The 22,606-nt window shown below is 38.8% G+C and overlaps 1 protein-coding gene across 3 annotated transcripts in view; it reads left to right on the forward strand.

Moving 5' to 3' along the window:
• The first annotated feature begins 18,322 nt into the window (after positions 1-18,322).
• Positions 18,323-22,606, forward strand: part of VRK2 (VRK serine/threonine kinase 2) — a 104,028-nt gene continuing 99,744 nt past the window's right edge. Inside the window, exons 1-2 of one of the 3 annotated variants that reach the window (XM_049651512.1) lie at positions 18,323-18,411; positions 20,463-20,603. In XM_049651512.1, coding sequence (XP_049507469.1) covers positions 20,468-20,603 — 136 coding nt within the window. In that variant the 5' untranslated portion in view covers positions 18,323-18,411; positions 20,463-20,467. Of the gene's footprint in view, positions 18,412-18,467; positions 18,715-20,462; positions 20,604-22,606 lie in introns of those variants that run through there. The other 2 variants (XM_049651510.1, XM_049651514.1) reach the window with 2 other exon arrangements.

Genomic DNA, 22,606 nt, shown 5'->3' on the forward strand with positions numbered 1-22,606 from the left:
AATGTCTGTCCTTTTTCAGCCTGAATAATAGTTTGTCTATGCATTTATCTGTCAACAGGCACATGAGTTTCTCCCTCTTTGTAGCTCTTGTAAATAATGCTGCTATGAGCATGGGTGTACAAATCCTTTTCAAAGGACTTTTCAAGTCCTTACTTTTGATTCTGAAAGGTTATTTTTAAAAAGCAAAATAGTGGGGCAGGTTGGTGGCTCTGTTGGTTGAGTGTCTGACTTCGGCTCAGGTCATAATCTTGAGGTTCGTGAGTTTGAGTCCCATATGGGGCTCTGTGCTGACAGCTCAGAGCCTGGAGCCTGCTTCGGATTCTGTGTCTCTCTCTCTCTCTCTCTGCCCCTCTCCTGCTTGCACTCTGTCTCTCTCTCCCTCAAAAAAAAAAAAAAAAAAAAAATTACAAAAATTTTTTTAAAAAGAGCAAAATAGTAAATGTGTATTTTTGAAGCCGACCTCTGCACAGACACCTAGAAGTTACCGACTACAAATTAAAATTATAATATCTGCAATTAAAAGGATCAATTTGAAAATGAAACAGATGAAATCCCCAAAGTGTGACACTTCTTTCTATTTTTCTGGCTTCTTACGTAATGGCCAAAGATAAACATTAGAAGTAAAACCTTTTTGTTTCTAGAACTCTAAAATACATAGGAAAATACAATCAGAGCTGCCAGGGTGAGTCAGCTGGGGACAATATCTGGACCCCATTACAAAATCAGTATAGAAGCTTTGGAGGAGAGGGTCATGCACAGGTTGATATAAACAACCAAACTGTTGAAATATGGAGATTTACTAGAAAAAGAAAAGAAGTCAGTAATCTCAGAATTGAATACTAATGATGGAAAGATACCTATCTGGTAAGAAATACTTTCATCTTTCAGGAAAAGTTTAGAGATGGGTAGACAGAAGAACCGCTTCTGAAATAAACTGGAATTTTCCATTTTAGGCTGGAATTACTGTCTTTGTCAATGGATCTCAGGTTTGTGAAGAACCATTCACACTTAAGAACAGCTTAAGGGTTCAGGACAGACATTTTCCAATTTAAAGGTTGAAATAATAGGCTTAGAAGTAGGATATATCAGGAATTAATAGAAGTGCGTGTGTGTGTGTGTGTGTGTGTGTGTGTGTGTTGTCATTCTGTTAAAAGAATTAAGTTAAAGCACTTGATATAGAGTATAATCTCAGTTGGTAGTGGGAGTCTAAATTCAGTGGATTTATGATGTTCAACAATGAGTCAAATGGGAAGACACTCCCAGTGGCTTTAACACTTTTAAGTTTATTTTTGGTGGGAAAGGGAATAATGGCTTTCTTGATATTTTGCTTTTGAATTGTTTGGCCTTCTAAGCTTGGGCCCATCCAACTTTATTCCTAGCCAATCTATCCACAGATCCCACTGCAGCAAATCTGTTACCTCTGGTATAAGCCAAATACCCTAAAGACATTTGATTTCAAGGTGTTGATGCTTTCATAAAGACCTGACTCCTAGAATACTAAGCTCTTAAGGTCTCACACAGTATTCAAGTAATAATGCATGGTGAGGGTGCTGAATTTAGTTGGTTAATGAGACAACAATTGAAAAGGATCAGTATTGAAAAGGATCACATTGAAAAAGATCAATAATTTTTGGAGCTAAGGGTTATCTAAAGATTCAAATATAAAGGAACAACCTTTTGCTAGAAACCAAATGTAAATGTGGGTGATGGTCCTTGCATTGGTAAGGCTTCCTTATGGGCAAAGGATACTTCATATGGCCACTCTTTAGTTAAGCCATTCTTGGCCTTAATCCCATGTTACACTGAACATTGTATGCCCTACAGCAGAATGGTTGAGAGTGTGAGATCTGCAGCTAGACTTCTGGATTCAAATTTTGTCACTGCTGCCTCCAAACTGTGTGAGTTTAGGCAAGTAACTAAACTGCTCAGAGCCTCAGTTCATCCGCTGTAAAAAAGGACAATAAGATACATGTATCATTTCATTTTTAACTATTTTTTTAAATGTGTATTTATTTTTGAGAGAGAGAGAGAGAGAGAGAAAGTAAGTGAGTGGGGAAGGAACAGAGAGAGGGAGACACAGAACCTGAAGCAGGCTCCAGACTGAGCTGTCAGCACAGAGCCTGTCGTGGAGCTCAAACTCAGGAGCCATGAGATCATGACCTGAGCTGAAGTCGGACACTAAACTGACTGAGTCACCCAGGTGCCCCTCCTTTTTTAACTATTAAGTGAGTTAATACCTTAAAAGTATTTAGAGCAAATTGATAGCTCAATATGTGATGAGTCATTACTATTTCTAGCACTGGGGTTTCCTTCTTTCATTTGAATAAACTAAGAATTTGAAGGCCAATTTTAGAGAAAGCCCAAACTAAAGAACCAGACAAAAGGGGAAAATCATAGTCTAATTTTTTAAAATTCAATACTTGCTATATTTCAACCATTTCTAACGTAAATGTCTTGTATCTACCTTTGTGTTCATCGCTCAGGGTTATTCTGTGAATTCTGCTTCCCTGTAAGTCATGGTTTCTCTTACTGCCTAACTTAGACCTGATGGACAGCCAAGAACTGTGGCATGAACTTTTTTTTTCAAGGATAGAATGAATTCTCTGGCTGGATTAAAGATGCCCTTCTATTTTGGATTGTTTTATCCTAGTGTTTTTCAGTTTACCAGAGAAAGGATGCCAACTGGGTGGCTTTTATAGAAAAGGTAAACTTTTGCTCAGGGACACTCAAAAACCTTTTGCCTGACCTTTGCAGATCACTGGCTCCAGCATTAGCCTTTGCAAGTTGTGCCTCCTTTATCTAACTTTTGTTCCCATATCTTAATCTCTTTTCATCTAATTTATAAGTTGTACAAAGCATTCATCAGTTTGTAATGGTCCCTGTGATTTCAGTATAGATGGCTACTCCTCATGCATTAAATAGTGCTCTATAAAACTATGTGTAAATGGAATAAAATGTGACTCTACTGGGGGATTTTAATACTTCAACTATTGCAAGTCTTCCCTTTTCCAGTGTACTCTGTCTCACTTGTTCCATTACATCATGGAGATGTGCAAAGTGAAAATTGCCTGGTACATTTTCCCTTTTGAAAGAGTAATGGAAAATCTTTGAATTGCTGAGATTATTGGAATGTCTATTACCTAAGGGCAGGTGTTGTCAGTGAGACCAGTAGTTTGTGTGTGAGCGAGAAAGGGAGGGGAGAGTGGGACGGGTTAGTATCTGATTTATGTAATTAATTTCTATAGCATAAAATAATCCTATATATTTAGCTAAGGAATGTTGATATGACTCCTGAAGGCTAGGGATCCACAATACTCTTCCTATGAATATAAAACCATGACAAGTAGCAGGTTCCATAAATAACGTGGAGGTCATGAGTGAAGCTTGTCGGTACTGGCATATGTAGCATTTTAGAGAAGTGAGTAATGCTCTGTCTTATTTTTAGAATGCACTGACTTTAACGCAATAAAAGACTATTTAATTATTTTTCTTATAGGCTGATAGCAAAAGAGAAAATTTTGTTGACTGCTGAAGAAACACGAATCTGCAAATTTTAGTCGGTTTTAGGTAGCCTATGGGTATATAGTTGTAAACTTTTTTGAACAAAGTAATAATCAGTTAAATAATTGTACCATTTTGTGCAAATTAAGGGTGGCTTTCCCTTTCTTTTTGCCTTTCTAATTGTTTATCACCTTAATTCTTTAATACTAAAAACTTAAGGGCACCAATCCGAGATGCCCAGTGACTCAGCAGGATGAGAAAAATCTTCATTGGAGTCCAGTGAAAATCCAAGGTATGATATAAAGATAAAATGCCTCTCTATCCAATCCCATGAACTTAAATAAGATCCCACAGTATTCAAATTACATCCAAGGAAAGAAAACAGAAATAGGCAGTGGTGGTGAGAAGGCTTCTATGGAGGGAGAGCAACAGCTATGACTGATAGTAAAACCTCTAAAATGCCTGAATATAAATCCAAAACAGTGTTTTAAACAACACAATGGAGGCTTCAGAGTAAAGGAAAACAGTCAATTATAGAGCTAGTCAGCTATATAAATAAAAAATTACTTTTTGTGCATCTGAGTCAATGTGTATAAATATTGACCCCGGTACAGACAGAAATATTGACAGAACTTTGTTATAAGTGTTTCAGGTAGAAAAAGACTACTGGCTCCTTCTCTGAGATTTATAGAAGTGTAAGTATCCAACACAGGAGGGTGACCGAAAGAGAGGATAATAGGAACGGCTACACTGATAAAGAGGGAAAAAAAGTCTCTCCTCTGAACAGAAATTTGTGTGTATTTCCATGAATATGGCCAATGTTTTTAAATAGAAGTTTTAAGAAGAGGAATTGAGTATGGCTAAATTTTAGCAAAATGTGACCAACACTACAGTATTTGTCCACGTGGTGGAAGAGGGACATACCATGGCCAAGGCTTTCAAATGAAGAACTGCCTAGTAAGAACGACAGTTACTGTTGTTAAATAGACCTCGAACAATTCCATATTCTAGGTCTTTAATCTAGATGGGAGATACCTGAATACTGAGCCTGGACTCACCAGCTATTTTTAGAATTCAGAGCAGGGGAAATTGTTTTTCATCTTGAAATTTTATTGATCCTGATTTAGTGCTTTGTACACCAGGGCTCCCAGAAAGAGGTGACACTTAAGAGTGACAAGTAATAACATCATTTCCTGGTCTCGTCCATAGTTCCTATTTACTACAACACTATATCATCAGTTAGAAATATCTATATCTATATCTATATCATCTATATCTATATCTATATCTGTATCATCTATATCTACATCTATCTATATAGATCTATAAAGAGAAGCTGTTTTTTCCAAAGAGTAATCCAATACAATAGGTTCTGGGTTTTTGAAATTCTTGACAGTTATATTAAAACACTTAACAACTTGATCTCTCTTGAAAAATAATTGTACATCTTCTAGAAGATGAGATACCTCATTGCAGTTTAGTCATCCAGTAATTCCAAAAGAGCCAGCTGAGAAGTCTATTCAAAAATTCCCTTAAAATCTTAAAGAGCTCTATGGAAGCTGATGAGCTATTTTCTATTCCTGTTAAAAACCAAATACAGGAGAAAAATATAAGGCAAACCTCCAGGCATGAAGTGATCACCAGAATTTGCATCTCCAATTTTCTTCCACTTCAATGTCTCTTACCTGTCTGGTCCACTTACACCATTCTTTTCTGCCTTAGGCCATTTTCCTCACAGTTCCCATTGGGCTTAACCTCTCAGAGGTCTCTGATTTTCTACTCTAACATTGTTAGATGGGACCATTTTTTACTTTGTATCAATTCAAGTAGAAACTGACTTTTACAAAGGAACTTTGTAAAATTTAAGAGGAAAGTGGTGTTTTTTAAAAATATTTTTAAATTTATTTTTGAGAGGCAGAGACAGAGAGCTAGCTGGGGAGGGGCAGAGAGAGAAGGAGACACAGAATTGGAAGCAGGCTCCAGGCTCTAAGTTAACCAGTACAGAGCCTGACACGGGGCTCGAACCCATGAACCATGAGATCATGACCTGAGCCAAAGTTGGATGCTTAACTGACTGAGCCACCCAGGTGCCCCAAGAGGAAAGGGTTTTTACATTGACCAAATGTAGACTTGATTAAAAGCAAGTAGTATGGCTGGCAGAGCTTGTGAGATCTTGCCCTATTGTCTTTCACAATCTTTTCTCATGACCAGATTAAATTATTTGGATTGCTAGGCTAAGGCACACATAGGCTATTCCCTTATAATATTGAGGTTCTTAGGAATTTTTATTTGTTTGTTGATTTTGTATCATAATGGTCACTTTGGTTCTGAGTTCTGTTGAGCTCCTGGTCTACAGTTATCTTTAACTGTTGACTGTTCTCTTTTACAGTTATCTGACTTTTCCTTGAGTATCAGGATAAAGAAGGCCCATCCTTATCTGACCTCTAACACTGCTTTTCGAGTTCTGAAAGAATCATCTCACACAGCATTTATGATTGTTGTTTGCCTGAGTTTATGACTTTGCCTGAGTTTATGAGTTCTAGAGTCATTGCTCTGGTCTTCTAGTCCAAACATGTGAATGGTCAAATCTTCAGATGATTCTAGTAGTTAAGCTGAGAGTCACCCACAGCTTGCAAATCATCCCAGCAGGAAAAAGCCATTCTCTCTGTGCCCCTTCCAAGCTCCTGACACACAGAATGTATGAGCATGATAAGGTAGCTGTGGTTTTATGCCACTAAGTTTGGAGTGTTTGTCCAAATGGTGACTCCAAATGGTGACTAAAACAACTAGGGATATAAATTTTGGAGTTCATAACCCATATATTGCATTTAAAGCCTTGGAATGAAAAAAGATCAATGTCTGTGCCCTGAGTAGAGACTGACCAAAGTAAATTTAGAAGGAATAGCTACTGGACTAAAAGAGCACCAGGAGACCAAAGAAGATAATTGGGATTGGAAGTGATGCATTTTTTGGTAATGAGACCAAGAATATGACTGTCAGTTTCTTCCCTTCCCTCAGTGTGACTGGCTTCAGCAGAGTAGAGGAAAGAAAAATCATTTAGGTTGTGAGGTCAAATACAGAAAACTTTAAATACATTTTGAAATATTTGAAATAATTACTTAGACTTCAGATCATTAAAGCTCACCATCAGTATTTTTCGTCTAACGTAACTTCCATAACTAATGTTCAATCTAAATGATAGCCAGGTGCTTCCAAATTTCTCAAGATCTAGAAAAAATGAACTCAAGTCCCTTTCCTAAAATTTGAATAGGTTTTCTCCATAAAAACACTTTATGTTATATTCTCATGGCTACGTTGGACTGTTGTTTCTTCATGTGCCATCTCTAATTTGAGTCCCACCTGCTCAGATATGGAACATGGACTCTTTAATTTATACACTCATTCATACACATTAAAAAAAAATGGAAGGAACGTTGGAGAGGAGTTAAGATCATAGCAACCCAAACAACTTTGAGTGGAACAGTAGATATCAGTCTTGATTAGTCCTTTGTCTATCCTACAACTAAGGTCTCAACAATGACCTTTTACCCCACCCAGCCTCCAGTTTCATGCTATGTCTCTGGATGACCTCTCTTCCACCTTTGTCTTGTTTCCTTTTCTTTACTTCTGGAAAACCCTAAGAGTTCCGCATTATTTCCCAATTCTACAGAGCGATTTTCCCTTTTAGGTGTTCAGCAAACGAAATTCCCTTTCATAGGATGTGGTGTAGTTATGAATAGATAGAAACTCTGTTTTTACTTTTGCCTCATTTTTAGTATCCCCCCTCCCCCCAGGTTTTTAGTTACTTTACTTAGCAAGTTTTTCTCGTGTATGTTCTGACTTCTGCATATTTGAAAATATCGCTATTTTTGCCTTCACGCATAAGGATAACTTGACTGTTTTAGCATTCTGAAGTCACAGTCATTTTATTTACAACTCTGTGGTTGACACTCTTTCCTTCTTTCACTTAGTGTCACAGAGAAAAATCTTTGAGACGGATCTCATTTTGCAAGTAAGTAGATTTTTGCTCGGATAAATTTTGAATGTTTTCCTCATCATTGAAGTTTATTATCTATCATTTCTTTTGAAATTGAAAGAAATTTTATGTTTATCTTCTACATTATTATTACATATTATCTTCAGTTCCATAGGTAAAATCTCTTCTTTGATTGTATTGTATTTATGAATAAAAAAATTAGAATGGTTTTCTGTTTATTGTAGTAATTTTATTTAAAAAAATTTTTAGTGTTTATTTATTTTTGAAAGAGAGAGAAAGAGTGTGAGCAGGGGAAGAACAGACAGAGGGAGTCACAGAATCCAAAGCAGGCTCCAGGCTCTGAGATATCAGCACATAGCCTGATGGGGAGCTTGCACCCATGAACCGGGAGATCATGACCTGAGCCGAAGTTGGATGTTTAATTGACTGAGCCACTCAGGCGCTCCTGTAATAATTTTATTTTTAAAAGAAGGTAGTTTTGATTTTTCAAAGAAGGAATGGAGTCTAAATTGTAGGATCTTTCCTTAAGTACAGTATTTTTTCTCAATTTGGTCATCTACAGAGGGCTATCTATGCTTTTCTCATCTTGTTTTATGGACAAATAGAAATGGATATAGTTTCTGTTAAACTGATATGATTTCCTACTAGAATCTTTCCTGTATGGCTCTAGTGATAAACAGAAAAATTTACAATATAACAGTGTAACTCTGATGTCTTCACAAATCTCAAGGTTTCTCGAAAAATTCTTTCCTCTATCCTAGAAATAAAGTGATTCAAGCTCTGAGTGCAGATAACGTAGTTGTTTCCCAAATAACTTCTGAGGATTCCAGGTAAGTGTTTACAAATTTTAATAATCACTTGCTATCTATCACTATGGATCATTTAGAGAATAATTGCTCGGTAGCTACTGTGATCTTAACATGTAGACAGGATCATGTCATTCCCTTGTTTAAATTCTTCAATAGCTCCTCATTTCACTTAGGAAAAAGACAAACCTTTAGACTCACCAATTGTAGCATTATTTAATCTCCAGGATCATCCTTTGCTATCATCTCTCACAGGTGTCCTTTCGGGGCCTTAAAAACACCAAGTTCCTTCCTACCTCAGGACTTTGCAGATATCCTTTTCTCCACAAAGTGTTCTTCCTTCCCTTTTCTGACTCCTAATGACCTTCACCCCTCAAGTCTCTCTCTTTTTTTTTAGTTTATTTATTTATTTTGAGAGAGAGAGAGAGAGAGAGCTAGAGAGAGTGAGAGGAGTGAGCAGGGGAGGGGCAGAGAGAGAGAGGAGAAAGAGAATCCTAAGCAGGCTCTGTGCTGTCAACCCAGAACTCGATGTGAGGCTGGATATCACAAACCATGAGCCAAAATCAAGAGTCGGACGCTTAAGCAACTGAGCCACCCAGGCACCCCACTCAGGTCTTATTTTAAGTGTCATTCTCTCAGAGGTTTTCCATGACCCTGTCTGCCAGTTGGAATGAGCTCCTCCTGTTACAGCTTCTAACAGAATCCTATACATTTTCTCAGCGATTATTTAATTCCTGTCCCCTCCAAAGGGGTATGACTTTTTAAAAATTGTTTTTAATGTTTATTTATTTTTGAGAGACAGAGAAAGAGAGAGAGAGAGAGAGCACAAGCAGGGGAGGGGCAGAAAAAGAGGAGGATGCAGAATCTGAGGCTGGCTCCAGGCTCTGAGCTGTCAGGACAGAGCCTGACATGTGGCTCGAACACATGAGCCGTGAGATCATGAGCTGAGCTGAGGTTGGATGCTTAACCGACTGAGCCACCCAGGCTCCCTGTCTATGACTTTTAAGAAGGCAATGATTCTGTCTTTTGGTATAATCTGTCTCCAGAGCCAAGCTGAAGTAATATTCGAGTAAGTGAATGAATCTGCATTGCTGTTTCTGGTTTCTCCATGGGGGTTTCTGCACATTTCATTTCACCCTCTGTTTTGTTCTGTGAATTTGTCTTCGTCTTAGAGCATGAACACCATCTCTCATCTTTGTTTTTTATTCCCCAGGTCAGTGCTAAAGGAAAGCTGACAACAGGTTGCAGGTTTGCTGTTTACATATATATATATATATGTATATATATATATATGTATATATATATATGTGTATATATATATATATATATATATATATATATATATAAACCTTGCTGTATATATAGATACAGCAAAGTTTATATATATAAATGAAGTTTATATACATATATAAACTTCATTTATTCATTCAAAATATTGACCAAGCACTTATACTCCAAGCACTATTATAAATGTTTGGTGACTCTCCCTGGGTGTGGGGAGCAAGCTGCAATGTTGCCAGCTCACTGCTCATGAGGCCTTGCAGTACCAGTGATATGGTCAAAATGTTATGGTCCACATAGGAGAGGTTGTGCTCCTGATGATTCAATGCATGGATTTCACTCTTAACCCTAATACCTTCACATTTCAGAAGCTGGTAGTATTAATTGGCCAGCGTTTTGTCTATCGCATTTTGGTACATGGCTCCTTTAACAGAGGATGTTTGACATCGATACTCCATACTGTCCTTCAATATAATTCCACCTACATAACTTGTTTAAAAATGTCTATTTATTTATTTATTTATTTAGTGAGAGACAGAGAAAGCGAGTTAGCAAAAATGGGGGAGGGGCAGAGAGAGAGGGAGAGAGAGAATCCTAAGCAGGCTCCACAGCACAGAGCCCGACACAGGGCTGGATCTCATGAACTGTGACATCACGACCTGAGCCAAAATCAAGAGTAGGACACTTAACTGACTGAGCCACCCACGTGCCCCTCTACCTGTATAACTTTTAACAGAAATGCCTCCAAGTTCCTTGCATATGGCCAGTATTCATTTTTACTTTCTGGTGCTAATGTGGAATTGTTTTTTCCTCTTTCCCCTTTAAAAATATTATGTTAGGCATTGCAATCAGAATTTTAGAGCAGAGAGATAAAAGTCTGCTTTTGTTATTATCTTGCCCAGAAGCTTCCAATGATTTCTTCACCAGACTATGGTCTCCATATACTCTCTTGTCTGCTATTTACCCGTTTATTTTTGTTATGAGTAGGAACTGATTCCCAGGAAATTATTATGTGTATTAAAAAACTCAAGAGTATCCATATAGCGTGAAATATCCTGTAATAGATTGTCCAGATAGCTTCAGAGGAAGATTTCATGATGCTAGTAACATTTGCATTTCATAGTTGATCAAATACCCTTGTGAAATGAACGAGCAGTGTCATGAGTACGTCACACTGTTGATTCACTCCAATATATTGGGATTTGAATGTTCATCACCCCTATCAAATCAATTCAGCATTACTAACTTCACTTCTAGGGAATGGGATTTTTGTAGGCTTCTTCTCCATAATTCAGCAGAAGAGAAGAGAGAAAGCTCCATGAGGTATAAAAGAGTACTAGAATTCTTCCATTTTTATAAGTGCATTCAAGTAGCATCAGATGAAACCCAACAACATATGTGTGAAAATATGAAACACTAAGGTATGGATAACACTCAGGTGTAAAATGGGATTACTGCATAAGAAACACTATCCTAAAAATACATCTGTTCTTTTGAACTGAATCATTGGAGGATAATCTTGGAAAGAAGAACTTCCAACAGTAGTTATGGCTGTTATCCATTAGAATGACTTCATTAGAAGAATATCCTCTTAAACATCCTTGACTTTTTCTCCTATGTGCCAGAGACAGCTAAATAAAGCATGGTCTTTTCCAGAAGTGAGACTCACATGACATATCATTAATGTATTCCAATTGTCTCCTGAAGTGGGTCCAGTTATGATTTTTTTCCTCACCTAATATAGATCATAAACAAAAAGTAGAGTATAAGTAAGATTACATTTCATTTTCCATCAAGAAAAGGGAGTATATTTGATATAATAATATTATTTTGGACCCTTCATATTCAAAATGAGAATTTATATCCCTTTAAAATATGAAGTGCCTATTTTCTACTGGGTACCTAATTATCTTCCCTTAGAAATTTTTTAAAAAAACAAATGTGATAAGGGAGTCAGTATATCATTAATTTCATCTTATAGAGATAACATGCATAGATTTTTCTTTGTTACAGTAGGTAAAACATGTCATAAGTCTAAAATAAAATATTAATCTACTCCTACCATTTCAATTTCACATCTGGACATAACCCAAAGCTCTCAGTATCAGGATAGTGTCTATCCTCCCTATCCTTTCTATGTTCATGCCAATAAAATTAATACAAACTTTATATACATATATATGTGAAAATATATGTGAAATGTGTCAAAATATCTAAGACAATGTACGAAATGAACTAAATCTATTATAAAATTACTATAATCAAAAGAATATAGTATGGGCTGAGGAACAGACCTTTTCCAGACACACTTGTCTACTCTGGGCAGACTAACATAATAAGCGTTTAGGGTTAGCCTCCTGCTTTGTGCAGGATTCTTGCATGGAGAGTCGTAACAATGAGGCTTTTCTTTCCAGGAAGCAACTTTATTCATGCCGGCATGGCTCAGTTGGATTCTGTACCGGAAGAACTGAGCCCCAATCACCACATGGTGTAGTTTTTTATATATTTTCTATTTCTTTGTCTCCCATATATGGAAACACACAAGCATGCAGTCTGATTAAGTGGTCTCATGTTACAAGGTCGTGAGGGATGTTATCACGTATGCATATAGCCAGGTTGCATTGAAGTTTGTTTTATTTTCTCTCCTAGGGAGGGGACACTACCACAGCTTGAGTTGCCAAGGATTCTCCATTGTCTATAGCAGTGCTGTCCAGCAGAACTTTCTTTTTTTTTTTTTTTTAATTTTTTTTTTGATGTTTATTTTTGAAAGAGACTGAGAGAGAGAGAGAGAGAGAGAGAGAGAGAGAGAGACAAAGAGAGAACAAGTGGGCAAGGGGCAGAGAGAGAGGGAGATACAGAATCTGAGGCAGGCTCCAGGTTCTGAGCTGTCAGCATAGAGCTCAATGCAGGGCTTGAACTTTGAACTCGCTAACCTTGAGATCATGACTTGAACCAAAGTCAGATGTTTAACCAACTGAGCCACTCAGGTCCACTCAGGTTCACCCCGCCAAACTTTCAATGACAGTGGAAATATTCTGTAACTTGTTCTGTCAAGTAGGGTAGCCACTAGCTGCTACCTGTGGCCATTCAGCACTTGAAACATGGCTCATTAAACTGAGGTCCTGAGTTTTTAATTGTGCTTGAATTGTGCTTAAAGTCAACCTGAGTTCAAAGCCTATAGGGTTTAAGAATAAAAACTGAAAGACGGCAGTGCTGCAAGTGTGTGAAAGGCAAGCCTAAGAGCATGGCTTACATCACACGTGGGAAAACTGTCCTCGTCTCTCCATTGAATACATCATCAACTCTATTCTTATTGAAAGCACAGCTTTTTCTTGAAAACCAGTCAGCCAGTTGCCCTTCCTCCTTTTCCAGCTCATGTTTTTGATTATTGCAGGCATGTTAGTTGGAAAGAAAGAGGATGTGAAGTGTGGATATAGTCTTATGATTAATTAACCTTTTATGATGCTTGCATTAGACGAATGGACAGGGTAGGACTAATGTCATTTTGGTTAGCCATACTAGGTTCTACCATATTCAATTGTTTGGGAGATAATTTGATACATATTTACTTCCAATTGTTTGGCAGTAGGGCTCTGCTAATTAATATCTCTGGACACAATTTTATGAAGCCTGTTGACATACCAACAGATGACATTTTAAATTAATTTTTTCTATCCTTGTCTTTCATTTATATGGACAATCAAGAATTATGTTTTGGGGACAATACATTCATGCTTTGTAATGGTCTTATATGTAAAGAATACAAAGGACATAGATATTTGGTCTGATTGTATATCTGAGAGCTTTGAGATTCCATTTATCTGAATACTATCATTTTCAAAATTTCTATGTCAGTAATTGCTTAGCTCTCCAGGGATTTTGCGTTTATGAGTGCAAATGGCCTCCTGATTTTTACAAAACAAAAACTAGCTCTTCTTTGGCAGGCAAAATGTTTCCAGTGAAGTGATCTCCTTTTCTCACATTAAATAACAAAGATTGGATTTTTCTAAATGTTTTGTCTATGCAACATCTTTAACACTTTAATTGATATGAAATGATCTTGGCCTTGTAAAGTATGCTCACTGAATGGCTAGGTTTTTCTTTTTTCTATGAACCAGTACAAGCATTTCACAGCACCTGGTTCTTTGAAAAACAGAACCCAAGCAGTACCTACAATGTTGGCACACTGCCAAGAAAGTCCTTGTGTGTGTGTGTGTGTGTGTGTGTGTGTGAGAGAGAGAGAGAGAGCGAGAGAGAGAGTACGCGTGCACGTGTGTGTGTGATGAATCACTCATAGTCTGTAAGATCTATCAAAATAGCCTTGTTTGAAAACCTTGTTTTCCCTATTTTTTCTTCTTCTGATGACTCATACTTTGTGCTTCATGTCTAGATTCTCTTTTCTTTCTTGTTTCTCATCATGTTCATTCAGAAGACGCTCTTTCACTAGTTCCAAAATTTGTATTTCTATATTCTGTCAGTTTTCATCTTGAAACATACACACAGCAATATGCTCTGAATCATAAAATTCTGCATTAAAACCCAACACTTAAGAAAACCCCACATATTCTCAATACAGGTTTACCTGCACTTCTGTTCCCATTTTTTTTAACCACAAATTTATCAACATTTTAAATATATTGTCACTTGAAACTATTTCATCTGTTAGGAAGATTTTGGCTGCAAGAAACATAAAAACCAATGCTAAGAAGCTTCAGAAATATGGACACTTAAACACTTTATTGAGGAATATGGAAAGTATGGTGGCTTCAAGGTTAGTTGAATGAGTGATTCAAGGAAGGTCTCAAGGACTCAGGTTCTTCTCATCTTTCTCCTCAGCCATTGTTTTCTTGTAAGTCAGTTTTATTGAGGCAAAATTTACATATAATAAAATTCATAAATCTTACACGTACAATTAGATGAGTTGTGACAAATGTATACTCATGTAATCACTACTACAATCAAGAAATTAAGCATTTCTATCATTCCAAAAATTCCACTAGCCCCTTTGCAATCAATCCACCCCTTCAAACTAATCCCTGGGCATTTCAGTGGAATTATACAATATGTACTCTTTTGTGTCTTTTTTTCTTTACATAGCATCATGCTTTTGAGATCCAGCCAGGTTGTTGCATATATCAGTCATTTGTTCTTCTTTATTGCTGAGTGATATTCCAATGTGTAGAAGATATATTATATTCCACAATCTACTTGATGTGAATTTGAGCTGTTTTCAGTTTCTGGCTATTACATAAGAAGCTCTGTAAGCATCTACATAAAAGTCTTTGTGTAGACATAGGTTGACATTCCTCTTACGTAAATAACCAGGAACGTGCATGCTGGCTCATATGCTAATTATACATTTAATATTATAAGAAACTGACAAACTTTTCTGAAGTGGCTGTACCACTTCGGATCCCCACCAGCAAAGAAAGAGAATTCCTGTTACTCCACATACCTACCAAAACTTGATATTTTAACAGGGCTTTTTGAAGAGCAAATTTTTTAATTTTGATGAAGTTAATTTATCAAGTTTTTTTTTAGGCTTTCAGCTTTTTGGGTACATTCTAATTATACAAACTCAAAGATCACAAAGATTTATGGAATCCAAAATCATAAGGAATTTCTCTTAGGTTTTCTCCCAAAAGTTTTATAGTTTTAGTTCCTGCATTTAGATTTAGGTCTATGATCAATTTTAAGTCAAGTTTTATATGAGGAGTGAGTTAAGTGTTGAATTTCTTTTCTTTCTTTTATTCTTCCTTTCTTTTTTTGGATATATAAATAAGTATTTTAACCTCATTTGTTGAAAGTTCTGCAATTTCTGGTGTTCGATTTATACTTTTACCCTCATGTTCACAAGATGACTGCAGAAATTCTAGGCATCACATTCAGAATGATATCCAGAAGAGAGCATCTCTTTATAGAAGTGCCCAGAAAACTTTTCTTTGTCTCCACCTACACTTCATATATACATACTATCTAAACCAATCACTGGAAAGGGGAATGGTAATATCATGATTCATTTATTATTTAACAAGAAAATAGTGTGTTTTCTATTTGCATTCTAGGGACTTGGAATATAGTAGTGACTCAAATAGTCAAAAATGTTGCCTGTTCTTATGGAGCATACAATGTACCAAGGAATACTCTTTGTTTATTTTCAAAATAAGTTACCTGTATAATATGTTGTTGTACAGTAGTAACTACTAGGAGGAAAAAAGGAAAAGGGGCTATGAAGTATCACGGGTAAGTTGAAATTTGAGATATGGTGGTTTAAAAAAGGACTCCCTGAGTTGACTTTTGGATAAAGTCCTGAATAAAGTGATAGAGTAGGCGATACAGATACAGATTGAAGAGTAGTCCAGGAAAAAGGTAAAGTGCAAAGGTCTTGAGAAGGTCAAGGAGGCCACAATGGTTGGAGGGAGTAGTAGGAAATGGGGTAGTTACAGAAAATGTAGATCCTTGCAGACAAGTCATTCTCACCCAGAGGCAATTTTGACAACATTTATAAAATTTGGTTGACAGTTTTGGTCATCATAACTTGGTGGGAAGGAACTGCTAGGGGGGCTAGGGATGCTGCTATATATCCTACAGTGCTAAATATCCTAAGTATCTATAGGAGATAGACTCCCTCTGGGCCCTCCTCCCCCTCTCAGCAAGGAATCATCTGGCTCAAATGTCAATACTGCCAAGGTTGAAGTAAGGTCATAGTAAGGACTGGCTTTTCCTGAATGACTTAGAATAAAACTAAAGTGTTTTTACCAAAGAATGATCTAATTTAATTTCTTAAAAAGATCACTTAGTTGTTTGTTGTGAATAGACTGAAGGGGTCGACGGGTAGAAAATAGGACAGCATTTAGGAGGGTACCACAATTACCTAAGAAAGACATGATGGTTTGGACCAGGATGGTGGCAGTAGGGGTGGTGAGAAGTGATGGATTCTGGATATGTTTTGGAGGTTGAGCTAACAGGATTTGCCAACTACCATAGACTAAATGTTTGTGTCCCCCTAAAATTCATATGTTGAAACCTAATTCCCAATGTGATGGTGGAGATGCGGCCTATGGGGGGTCATTAGGTCATAACCTCCCCAGCCTTCAGAACTATGAGAAATAAATTTCTGTTGTTTATGAGCCCCCCAGCCTGTGGTATTTTGTTATAGCGGCCTGAGCAGAAAAAGACACAAATACACTAGATATATAGGTGTGAAGAGAAGAGCCATGTATGACTCCTCAGGAGTAATTGGTTGTGCCTGGTGCTGGAGCTGCATCTTCCCAAAGAAATTAACCCGGGGAAGTGGGTAGAAACCTGAACAAATTTGGAATGGGAGAAAGAATGCCCATGTTTGGATAGGCAACCAAGAGCATCAGTTACATATATACATTATGGAAATAAGAATGGACACTGTTGGGTTAGTGAATGACGACCTTAAAGGATGCAATTATTCTACATATAGACTACTGAATTTCTTTAAAAAGGCTTTTTATCCACAGCACCAAGTGCTTTTTAGAAATGTTTTCTCATGCCATCTTTCATTTGGTGACAAATGTAGGAAGTCCTAAAATCTTATTCCATCAAAGTCATTCAAGGACTTTGGTTTTTCTTTCAGTTTACATTCCAAGTTAGTACTGATTTCCTAAATAGGATGTTGATATATTGTTTAATAATGGCTTTTGGAGCATTTCTTTTGTCTACCCTAAGATATTAGAAGCTCACCCTAAAATATTCGAAGCTCACTATGAGTCATTATTATGTGTTAGAAAACCACTTAATACATTTCTGTCACTAAATTATCATAATAATCTTATAGCTAATAACCTGCTGAACATCCTTTCTTGGACCAAACTCTACTCAGGCTCCCCCAAACTCTTTTTCAACTGGGCATGGCTTTTGACTTCCATGTTCTGTCTACATTGTCCAATTTTAGTGAGAACCCCACTAAGTCAGTTTAGGCCAGTCCCCCATCTACCACAATGGAACACCCTCCACGTCTAACGCAGTTCCTCATCCTTCACCATCCCCCAGATCAGTTCTGATCACCCAGGCCTGTCTGTCTTCAGCAAGAATCCTGTTAGCTCAGTTTAGCCAGAATACTCCTTTTATCCCTGACATTTCCTCTTAATAATTTTTCATCCACTGAACCCCCCCCCCCCCCCCTATAAATTCCCACTTTCCTTTGTTGTCTTTGACATTGAATGCACCTCTTTCTCCTATTGTAATAGTTTGGAGTAAAGTTTTCTTTATCATTTTAACACGTGTCATTATAAATTTTTATTTAACATACCTTATGACCTAAATTTGGTTATTTCCAGTTCACAGGCAGAAAGAAAGAAAGAGAAAGAAGAAAAGAAAGTTTGGCAAAAGAAAGTTTGGTAAAGTCTATCCAACCACTAAATAGGTCTTGAGACAGTATGCCTCTGAGAACCGAAACGCTGTCATAGGCCTTCTGATTTACACCACGCTTCTTGCTCCAGAGGGCCTGGCTAGTGTGACCAGTTACGGGGTAAGAGCTCAGGAAAGGCTCGCCCACTGGTCTGGAAGCTCTAGGTACAGAGCTCGTGGTATGCGAGACGTAAAATTCCTCCTACACAAATGCACCAAAGTGATCTGATGGCTCATCCTCCAGACTGGCGGGCCAGGGTGTGGCAGTAACAGCCCCCTTTTCCGATTTAGACCCACCGCTCGCTCTTCCCCTGGTCTTCCATGGAGCGAGGGCAGGCCGCTGGCACGCAGGCGCAGGCTGCGGGCGTCGGAGGCTTCGCGGGCCCCTAGGCCTGAGTCCGGCCCGGAGCCAGAAGGCGCCGGGCTCGTCCCGCGCAGCCGGCCCAGGTGCGGGACGTTAGCCTGGGCCCTTCCGAGGGCCGGCTCCGGCCCGGCCCGCCTCCCCGCGGGATTGGTGGCCCGCGGCCCCGCCCGGCCCCAAAAGCAGGCGGGAGGGGCCGCGCGCGGCCTGGCGGCGGGGGAAGCCTGGGGCCGGGCGAGCGCTCTCTCTCTCCCGGTACTGGGCGTCGGGCGGAGCGGTACTTCAGCGTCGGGCTCTCCGCCTGCCCTGCCGCCCCGCGGGCCGCGGAAGGAGCTGCTGTCGGAGCGAGCGCCGGGGCCTCTGGGCTCGGGCGGGTCCCTGCTGCCGCGGTTGGTTGCTCACTTTTCCCTAACTTGGAGCGAGAACCGGCGCCCCCTTCATCTCGCCTTTGCCCAGAGCTTGGGCCGGAGGAGCTAGACCCGGGAGGGGGTCGGGTTCGCTTTTCGGCGGTGCGGAGAGAGCCTGGGGGCAGGAAGGGAGTCTCCAGACGCCCGCGGGCTTCGCGGAGGTTCGGGGCCCGCCAAGGGGCCCGCCGAGGGTCTAGGCAGGCGGGTGGTGGGCCGCGCTATGCCGGCGCCCCCCCCCCCCTTCCCCCCAGTCCTGGCGCATGTTCAGGCCTCTGGGCACCGGTTTGTCCCCAGCAACTCGTGTTGAGCGCTTTTCATCGTAGCCCTGTAAGGAGCCCCAGAGCAGAGGGACACCCTTGTGGGGTCGGGGGTGGGGGTGGAACTGGCCTGGAGAGGAGGCCGCCGCTTGCTCGCTGTAACCGCGCCCAGGATGTGCATTTCACTGTCACATTTCAGGTCTCAAGTTCTGATACCACGGACTTCCCTCCCGCCCCCCCAAATGTGTTTATCCTGTTTATACGTATTTAGAATTTAGGTCCGGCTGAAAAGTTGTTCTTTGAACACTTTAGGTTTTAACTCAGCAAACATGTATTGGACACCAGTATATATAAAGTATCGGTCAAGGGGAACCCCCACAAAGCTGCTTTAGGCATAGTTCACCATCTAAATTCCCCGCTTCCCTTGTGTTCCTGTAAGGAGGACAGGTGAATACTATCCTTAAAGGTTTCTCCTGTGTTCCTTGGCGCTGAGACCTTGATGCTAAGTAAAAGATAGCAGGGCATTGGATTAAAGTGAAGAAGGGAAACCTTATTAACAGGAACAAACTTTCTCATTCAAAACATGGAAAGATTATACAACGAAAACTTTAGCTTTCATTTCAAAGGACTCACCACTCTTCAAAATTTTTTTGGAAATACTTAGAGGATTGCAATTACCTTCACATTTAAATTAGTTTCTGGCAGATATGCTGTGGGTTTTTTATCTTCTTATGCAATTTTTTTCTTCCAACTAAAAATCTTTCATTGTGAAAATCACAAACCTGTGTACAAATGTAATTGATTAATCTCTAAGGCAGAGCAATTTTCACTTTGGTGAGGGTGGGGAAGACACAGGGTAGAGGGAAACAAGCTGAAAGTGTAGTGTGCCAGCAATGAAACTGCTCTGTGACTTTGTGCTCTGAGAAGTTATATGTCCATGAAAATTCTAGACTTATTTTACAAATATTTCCTGAGTACCTATTCTGTGTCCCTGATGTCACTTGCTGTGCTTGGTGATGATATATGTTGCTATTGTCACTTTTTCCTAATCCGAAACTGTATTCTTTCCTAGTGACCCAAGACGTTGTCTTTCATACTTACATTCTTGAAGGAGTATTTACATGCATATGAAATTTATTTTCTCTTTGTCATTGGGAATTATAAACTCACGTCTTAAGGTATATTCTGCCTGGTATAATAGACTTCCCTAAATGAATTTTGGAAATTTTAAGTGAAGTTCAACAGGTTTGTTTGCTTGTTTTTTAATATCAGTACTTCTTAGATTTCAATATTGTATGTGAAATTCCGACTTGAATGTAGTATGTGGGCCTTCCCAAGTCCAGTTGACTTCAGAATCCTAATTTTGAGGCACCTGGGAAAGTGCCCCATAGAAGGTATCTTGAGAAATGAATTTTACCTGGACTTCTTGTTGTTTTTATTTTTAATTACTTGTCTCAACCTTTCTGCCAACAGAAGTGATGCCTCCAAGAAGAAATGAGAAATACAGACTTCCTGTTCCACTTCCAGAAGGCACCATTCTGGATGATATGGAAGGAAAACAATGGGTGCTGGGCAAGATGATTGGCTCTGGAGGATTTGGATTGATATATTTAGGTAAAGTATAACTATAAGTTACCAAATATTCCTACATATGTGACTGGAACTGTGATTACTTACTGTTTTGAACATTGAAACTTTGAAATACAATAGAATTCATAAATATACCTTTTTAAGTAAATGAGGATCATTAACATTTACTAGCATGTCTGGTTTAAGATACGGCTGACCCCACTACTTGCCATTCGTGTTCTGATAATCTTAGAAGTCCTTTCAGAGCATAATTACAAAGTCCACCAGGCAATTGTTAATGTTCTTTTTTGAGAGTGTGTTTTCCTGGAAATTTTGCATTTTGTAGCTCAGAAACCACAGCTGTATAAATCCAAACTGTGAATCTTAATCATTAATATTTAAGTAATACAGGGTTGTGGTCATTTCTTAACTAGGCTTCACTAGAGAATTGAGTCTTAATACCTCACGGCATCTGTTGTGTGGAATCAATTAACTTCTGTCCCGTGCATCTAGATGGTACTTGTTATTTGCCATCCTTGATAAATGAGAAAATAGACCCTCAAATCTATGTTTTTGTTCTTTGGTACAGATAAGGAATCCTAGTTGAGTATATCTTTACACTACATTTAAAAATTTTAAATTATGCTGAACTTAAAAGGATCATTCAGGGCTACCTTAAATCTGTAGTTTAATGATCAGGACTATCCATTACATGACTGGATTTAATGAATAACATAAATATTAGTGATTAAAAAAAATTACTCTCAATCCTAAATGGATTGACTCATTACATCTGTTTTTATAGGAGTTTAAGAAACTGGTAAAAGACCTACACTGGGGAATCTTGGATTCCTTATTAAACATTTCAGACAATAGGGAAGGAAAAACTTTTCCTCTACTCTCCTAGGTTCGAGAGCTGGGTTATGAAATAAACTGACAACAGGAGAAAAGGTATACAAATTTACTAATTTTTAATGTTATGTACATGAGGATATCACAGTAAAAAAGTGAATACCCCACAAAGCAGTGATATTTGAGAACTTATATAGTGTCTTTTTTTTTAATGTTTATTTTTTATTTTTGAGAGCTGAGACAGAGAGAGTGCACAAGTTGGTGGGGGGGGGGGGGACAGAGAGAGAGGGAAACACAGAATCTGAAGCAGCCTCCAGGCTTTGAGCTGTCAGCACAGAGCCCAACGTGGGGCTCAGACCCACAAACCATGAGATTATGGCCTCAGCCAGAGTTTGACGCTTAATGGACTGAGCCACGCAGGTGCCCTGAGAGCTGATATACTGTCTTAATAGGAGAAAGGGAAAGGGGATGGAGCTCACTTAAAGGAGAGTAAATGATTTTTAGGAAAGATGAATGGGCCCTTAGGAGAATAGATGGGGGATATGATAGTTTGTGACAAAGTTTGTCTGAGATTGGCATCAATTTCTAATCTCCTGTGGTAAGAGTCAGTCTTCTCTGGTTGATGAAACTTCCCTGGAGGGAATTTATAACAATTGAGTCTTTTTTGGAGGCTCAGTCTTTATGCAAATAAAGGGAATTCAGAGAAAGCCTCTCCCTGCATTTGCTCTTTTATCAGGTGCTGTTAGCCCAAAATAATCCTTCTGCCAAAGAGGCATATTTTAGGGTCACACATTTTGCTATCCTTCACAAACATGTTTCGTAGATCATGATGGATAAAGCTCTTTTTCTGATAGAATTAAGATTATAATTTTGAACAAGTGAATGTTATTCAATAAAAAAAAAAAAACCCAAAACAAAAAACCCCTGCTTATTAATCATCTTAGTGCCTACTCTAGTTGGAAACATAAGACCAATACACAAAAATGCATGGGTTAGGGGCACCTGGGTGGCCCAGTTGGTTGAGCGTCAACTCTTGATTCGGCTCAGGTCATGATCCCAGGGTCTTAGGATCAAGCCCAGGTGGGGCTTTGCACTGAGCATGGAGACTGCTTAAGATTCTTTCTCCCTCTGCCCCTCTCCCCCACTCGTTCTCTCTCTTTCTCTCTCTCTTTCTCTCTCTCTTTCTCTCTCTCTTT

The sequence above is a fragment of the Panthera uncia genome, assembly GCF_023721935.1.
Source record: "Panthera uncia isolate 11264 chromosome A3 unlocalized genomic scaffold, Puncia_PCG_1.0 HiC_scaffold_11, whole genome shotgun sequence".
Lineage (NCBI taxonomy): Eukaryota > Metazoa > Chordata > Mammalia > Carnivora > Felidae > Panthera > Panthera uncia.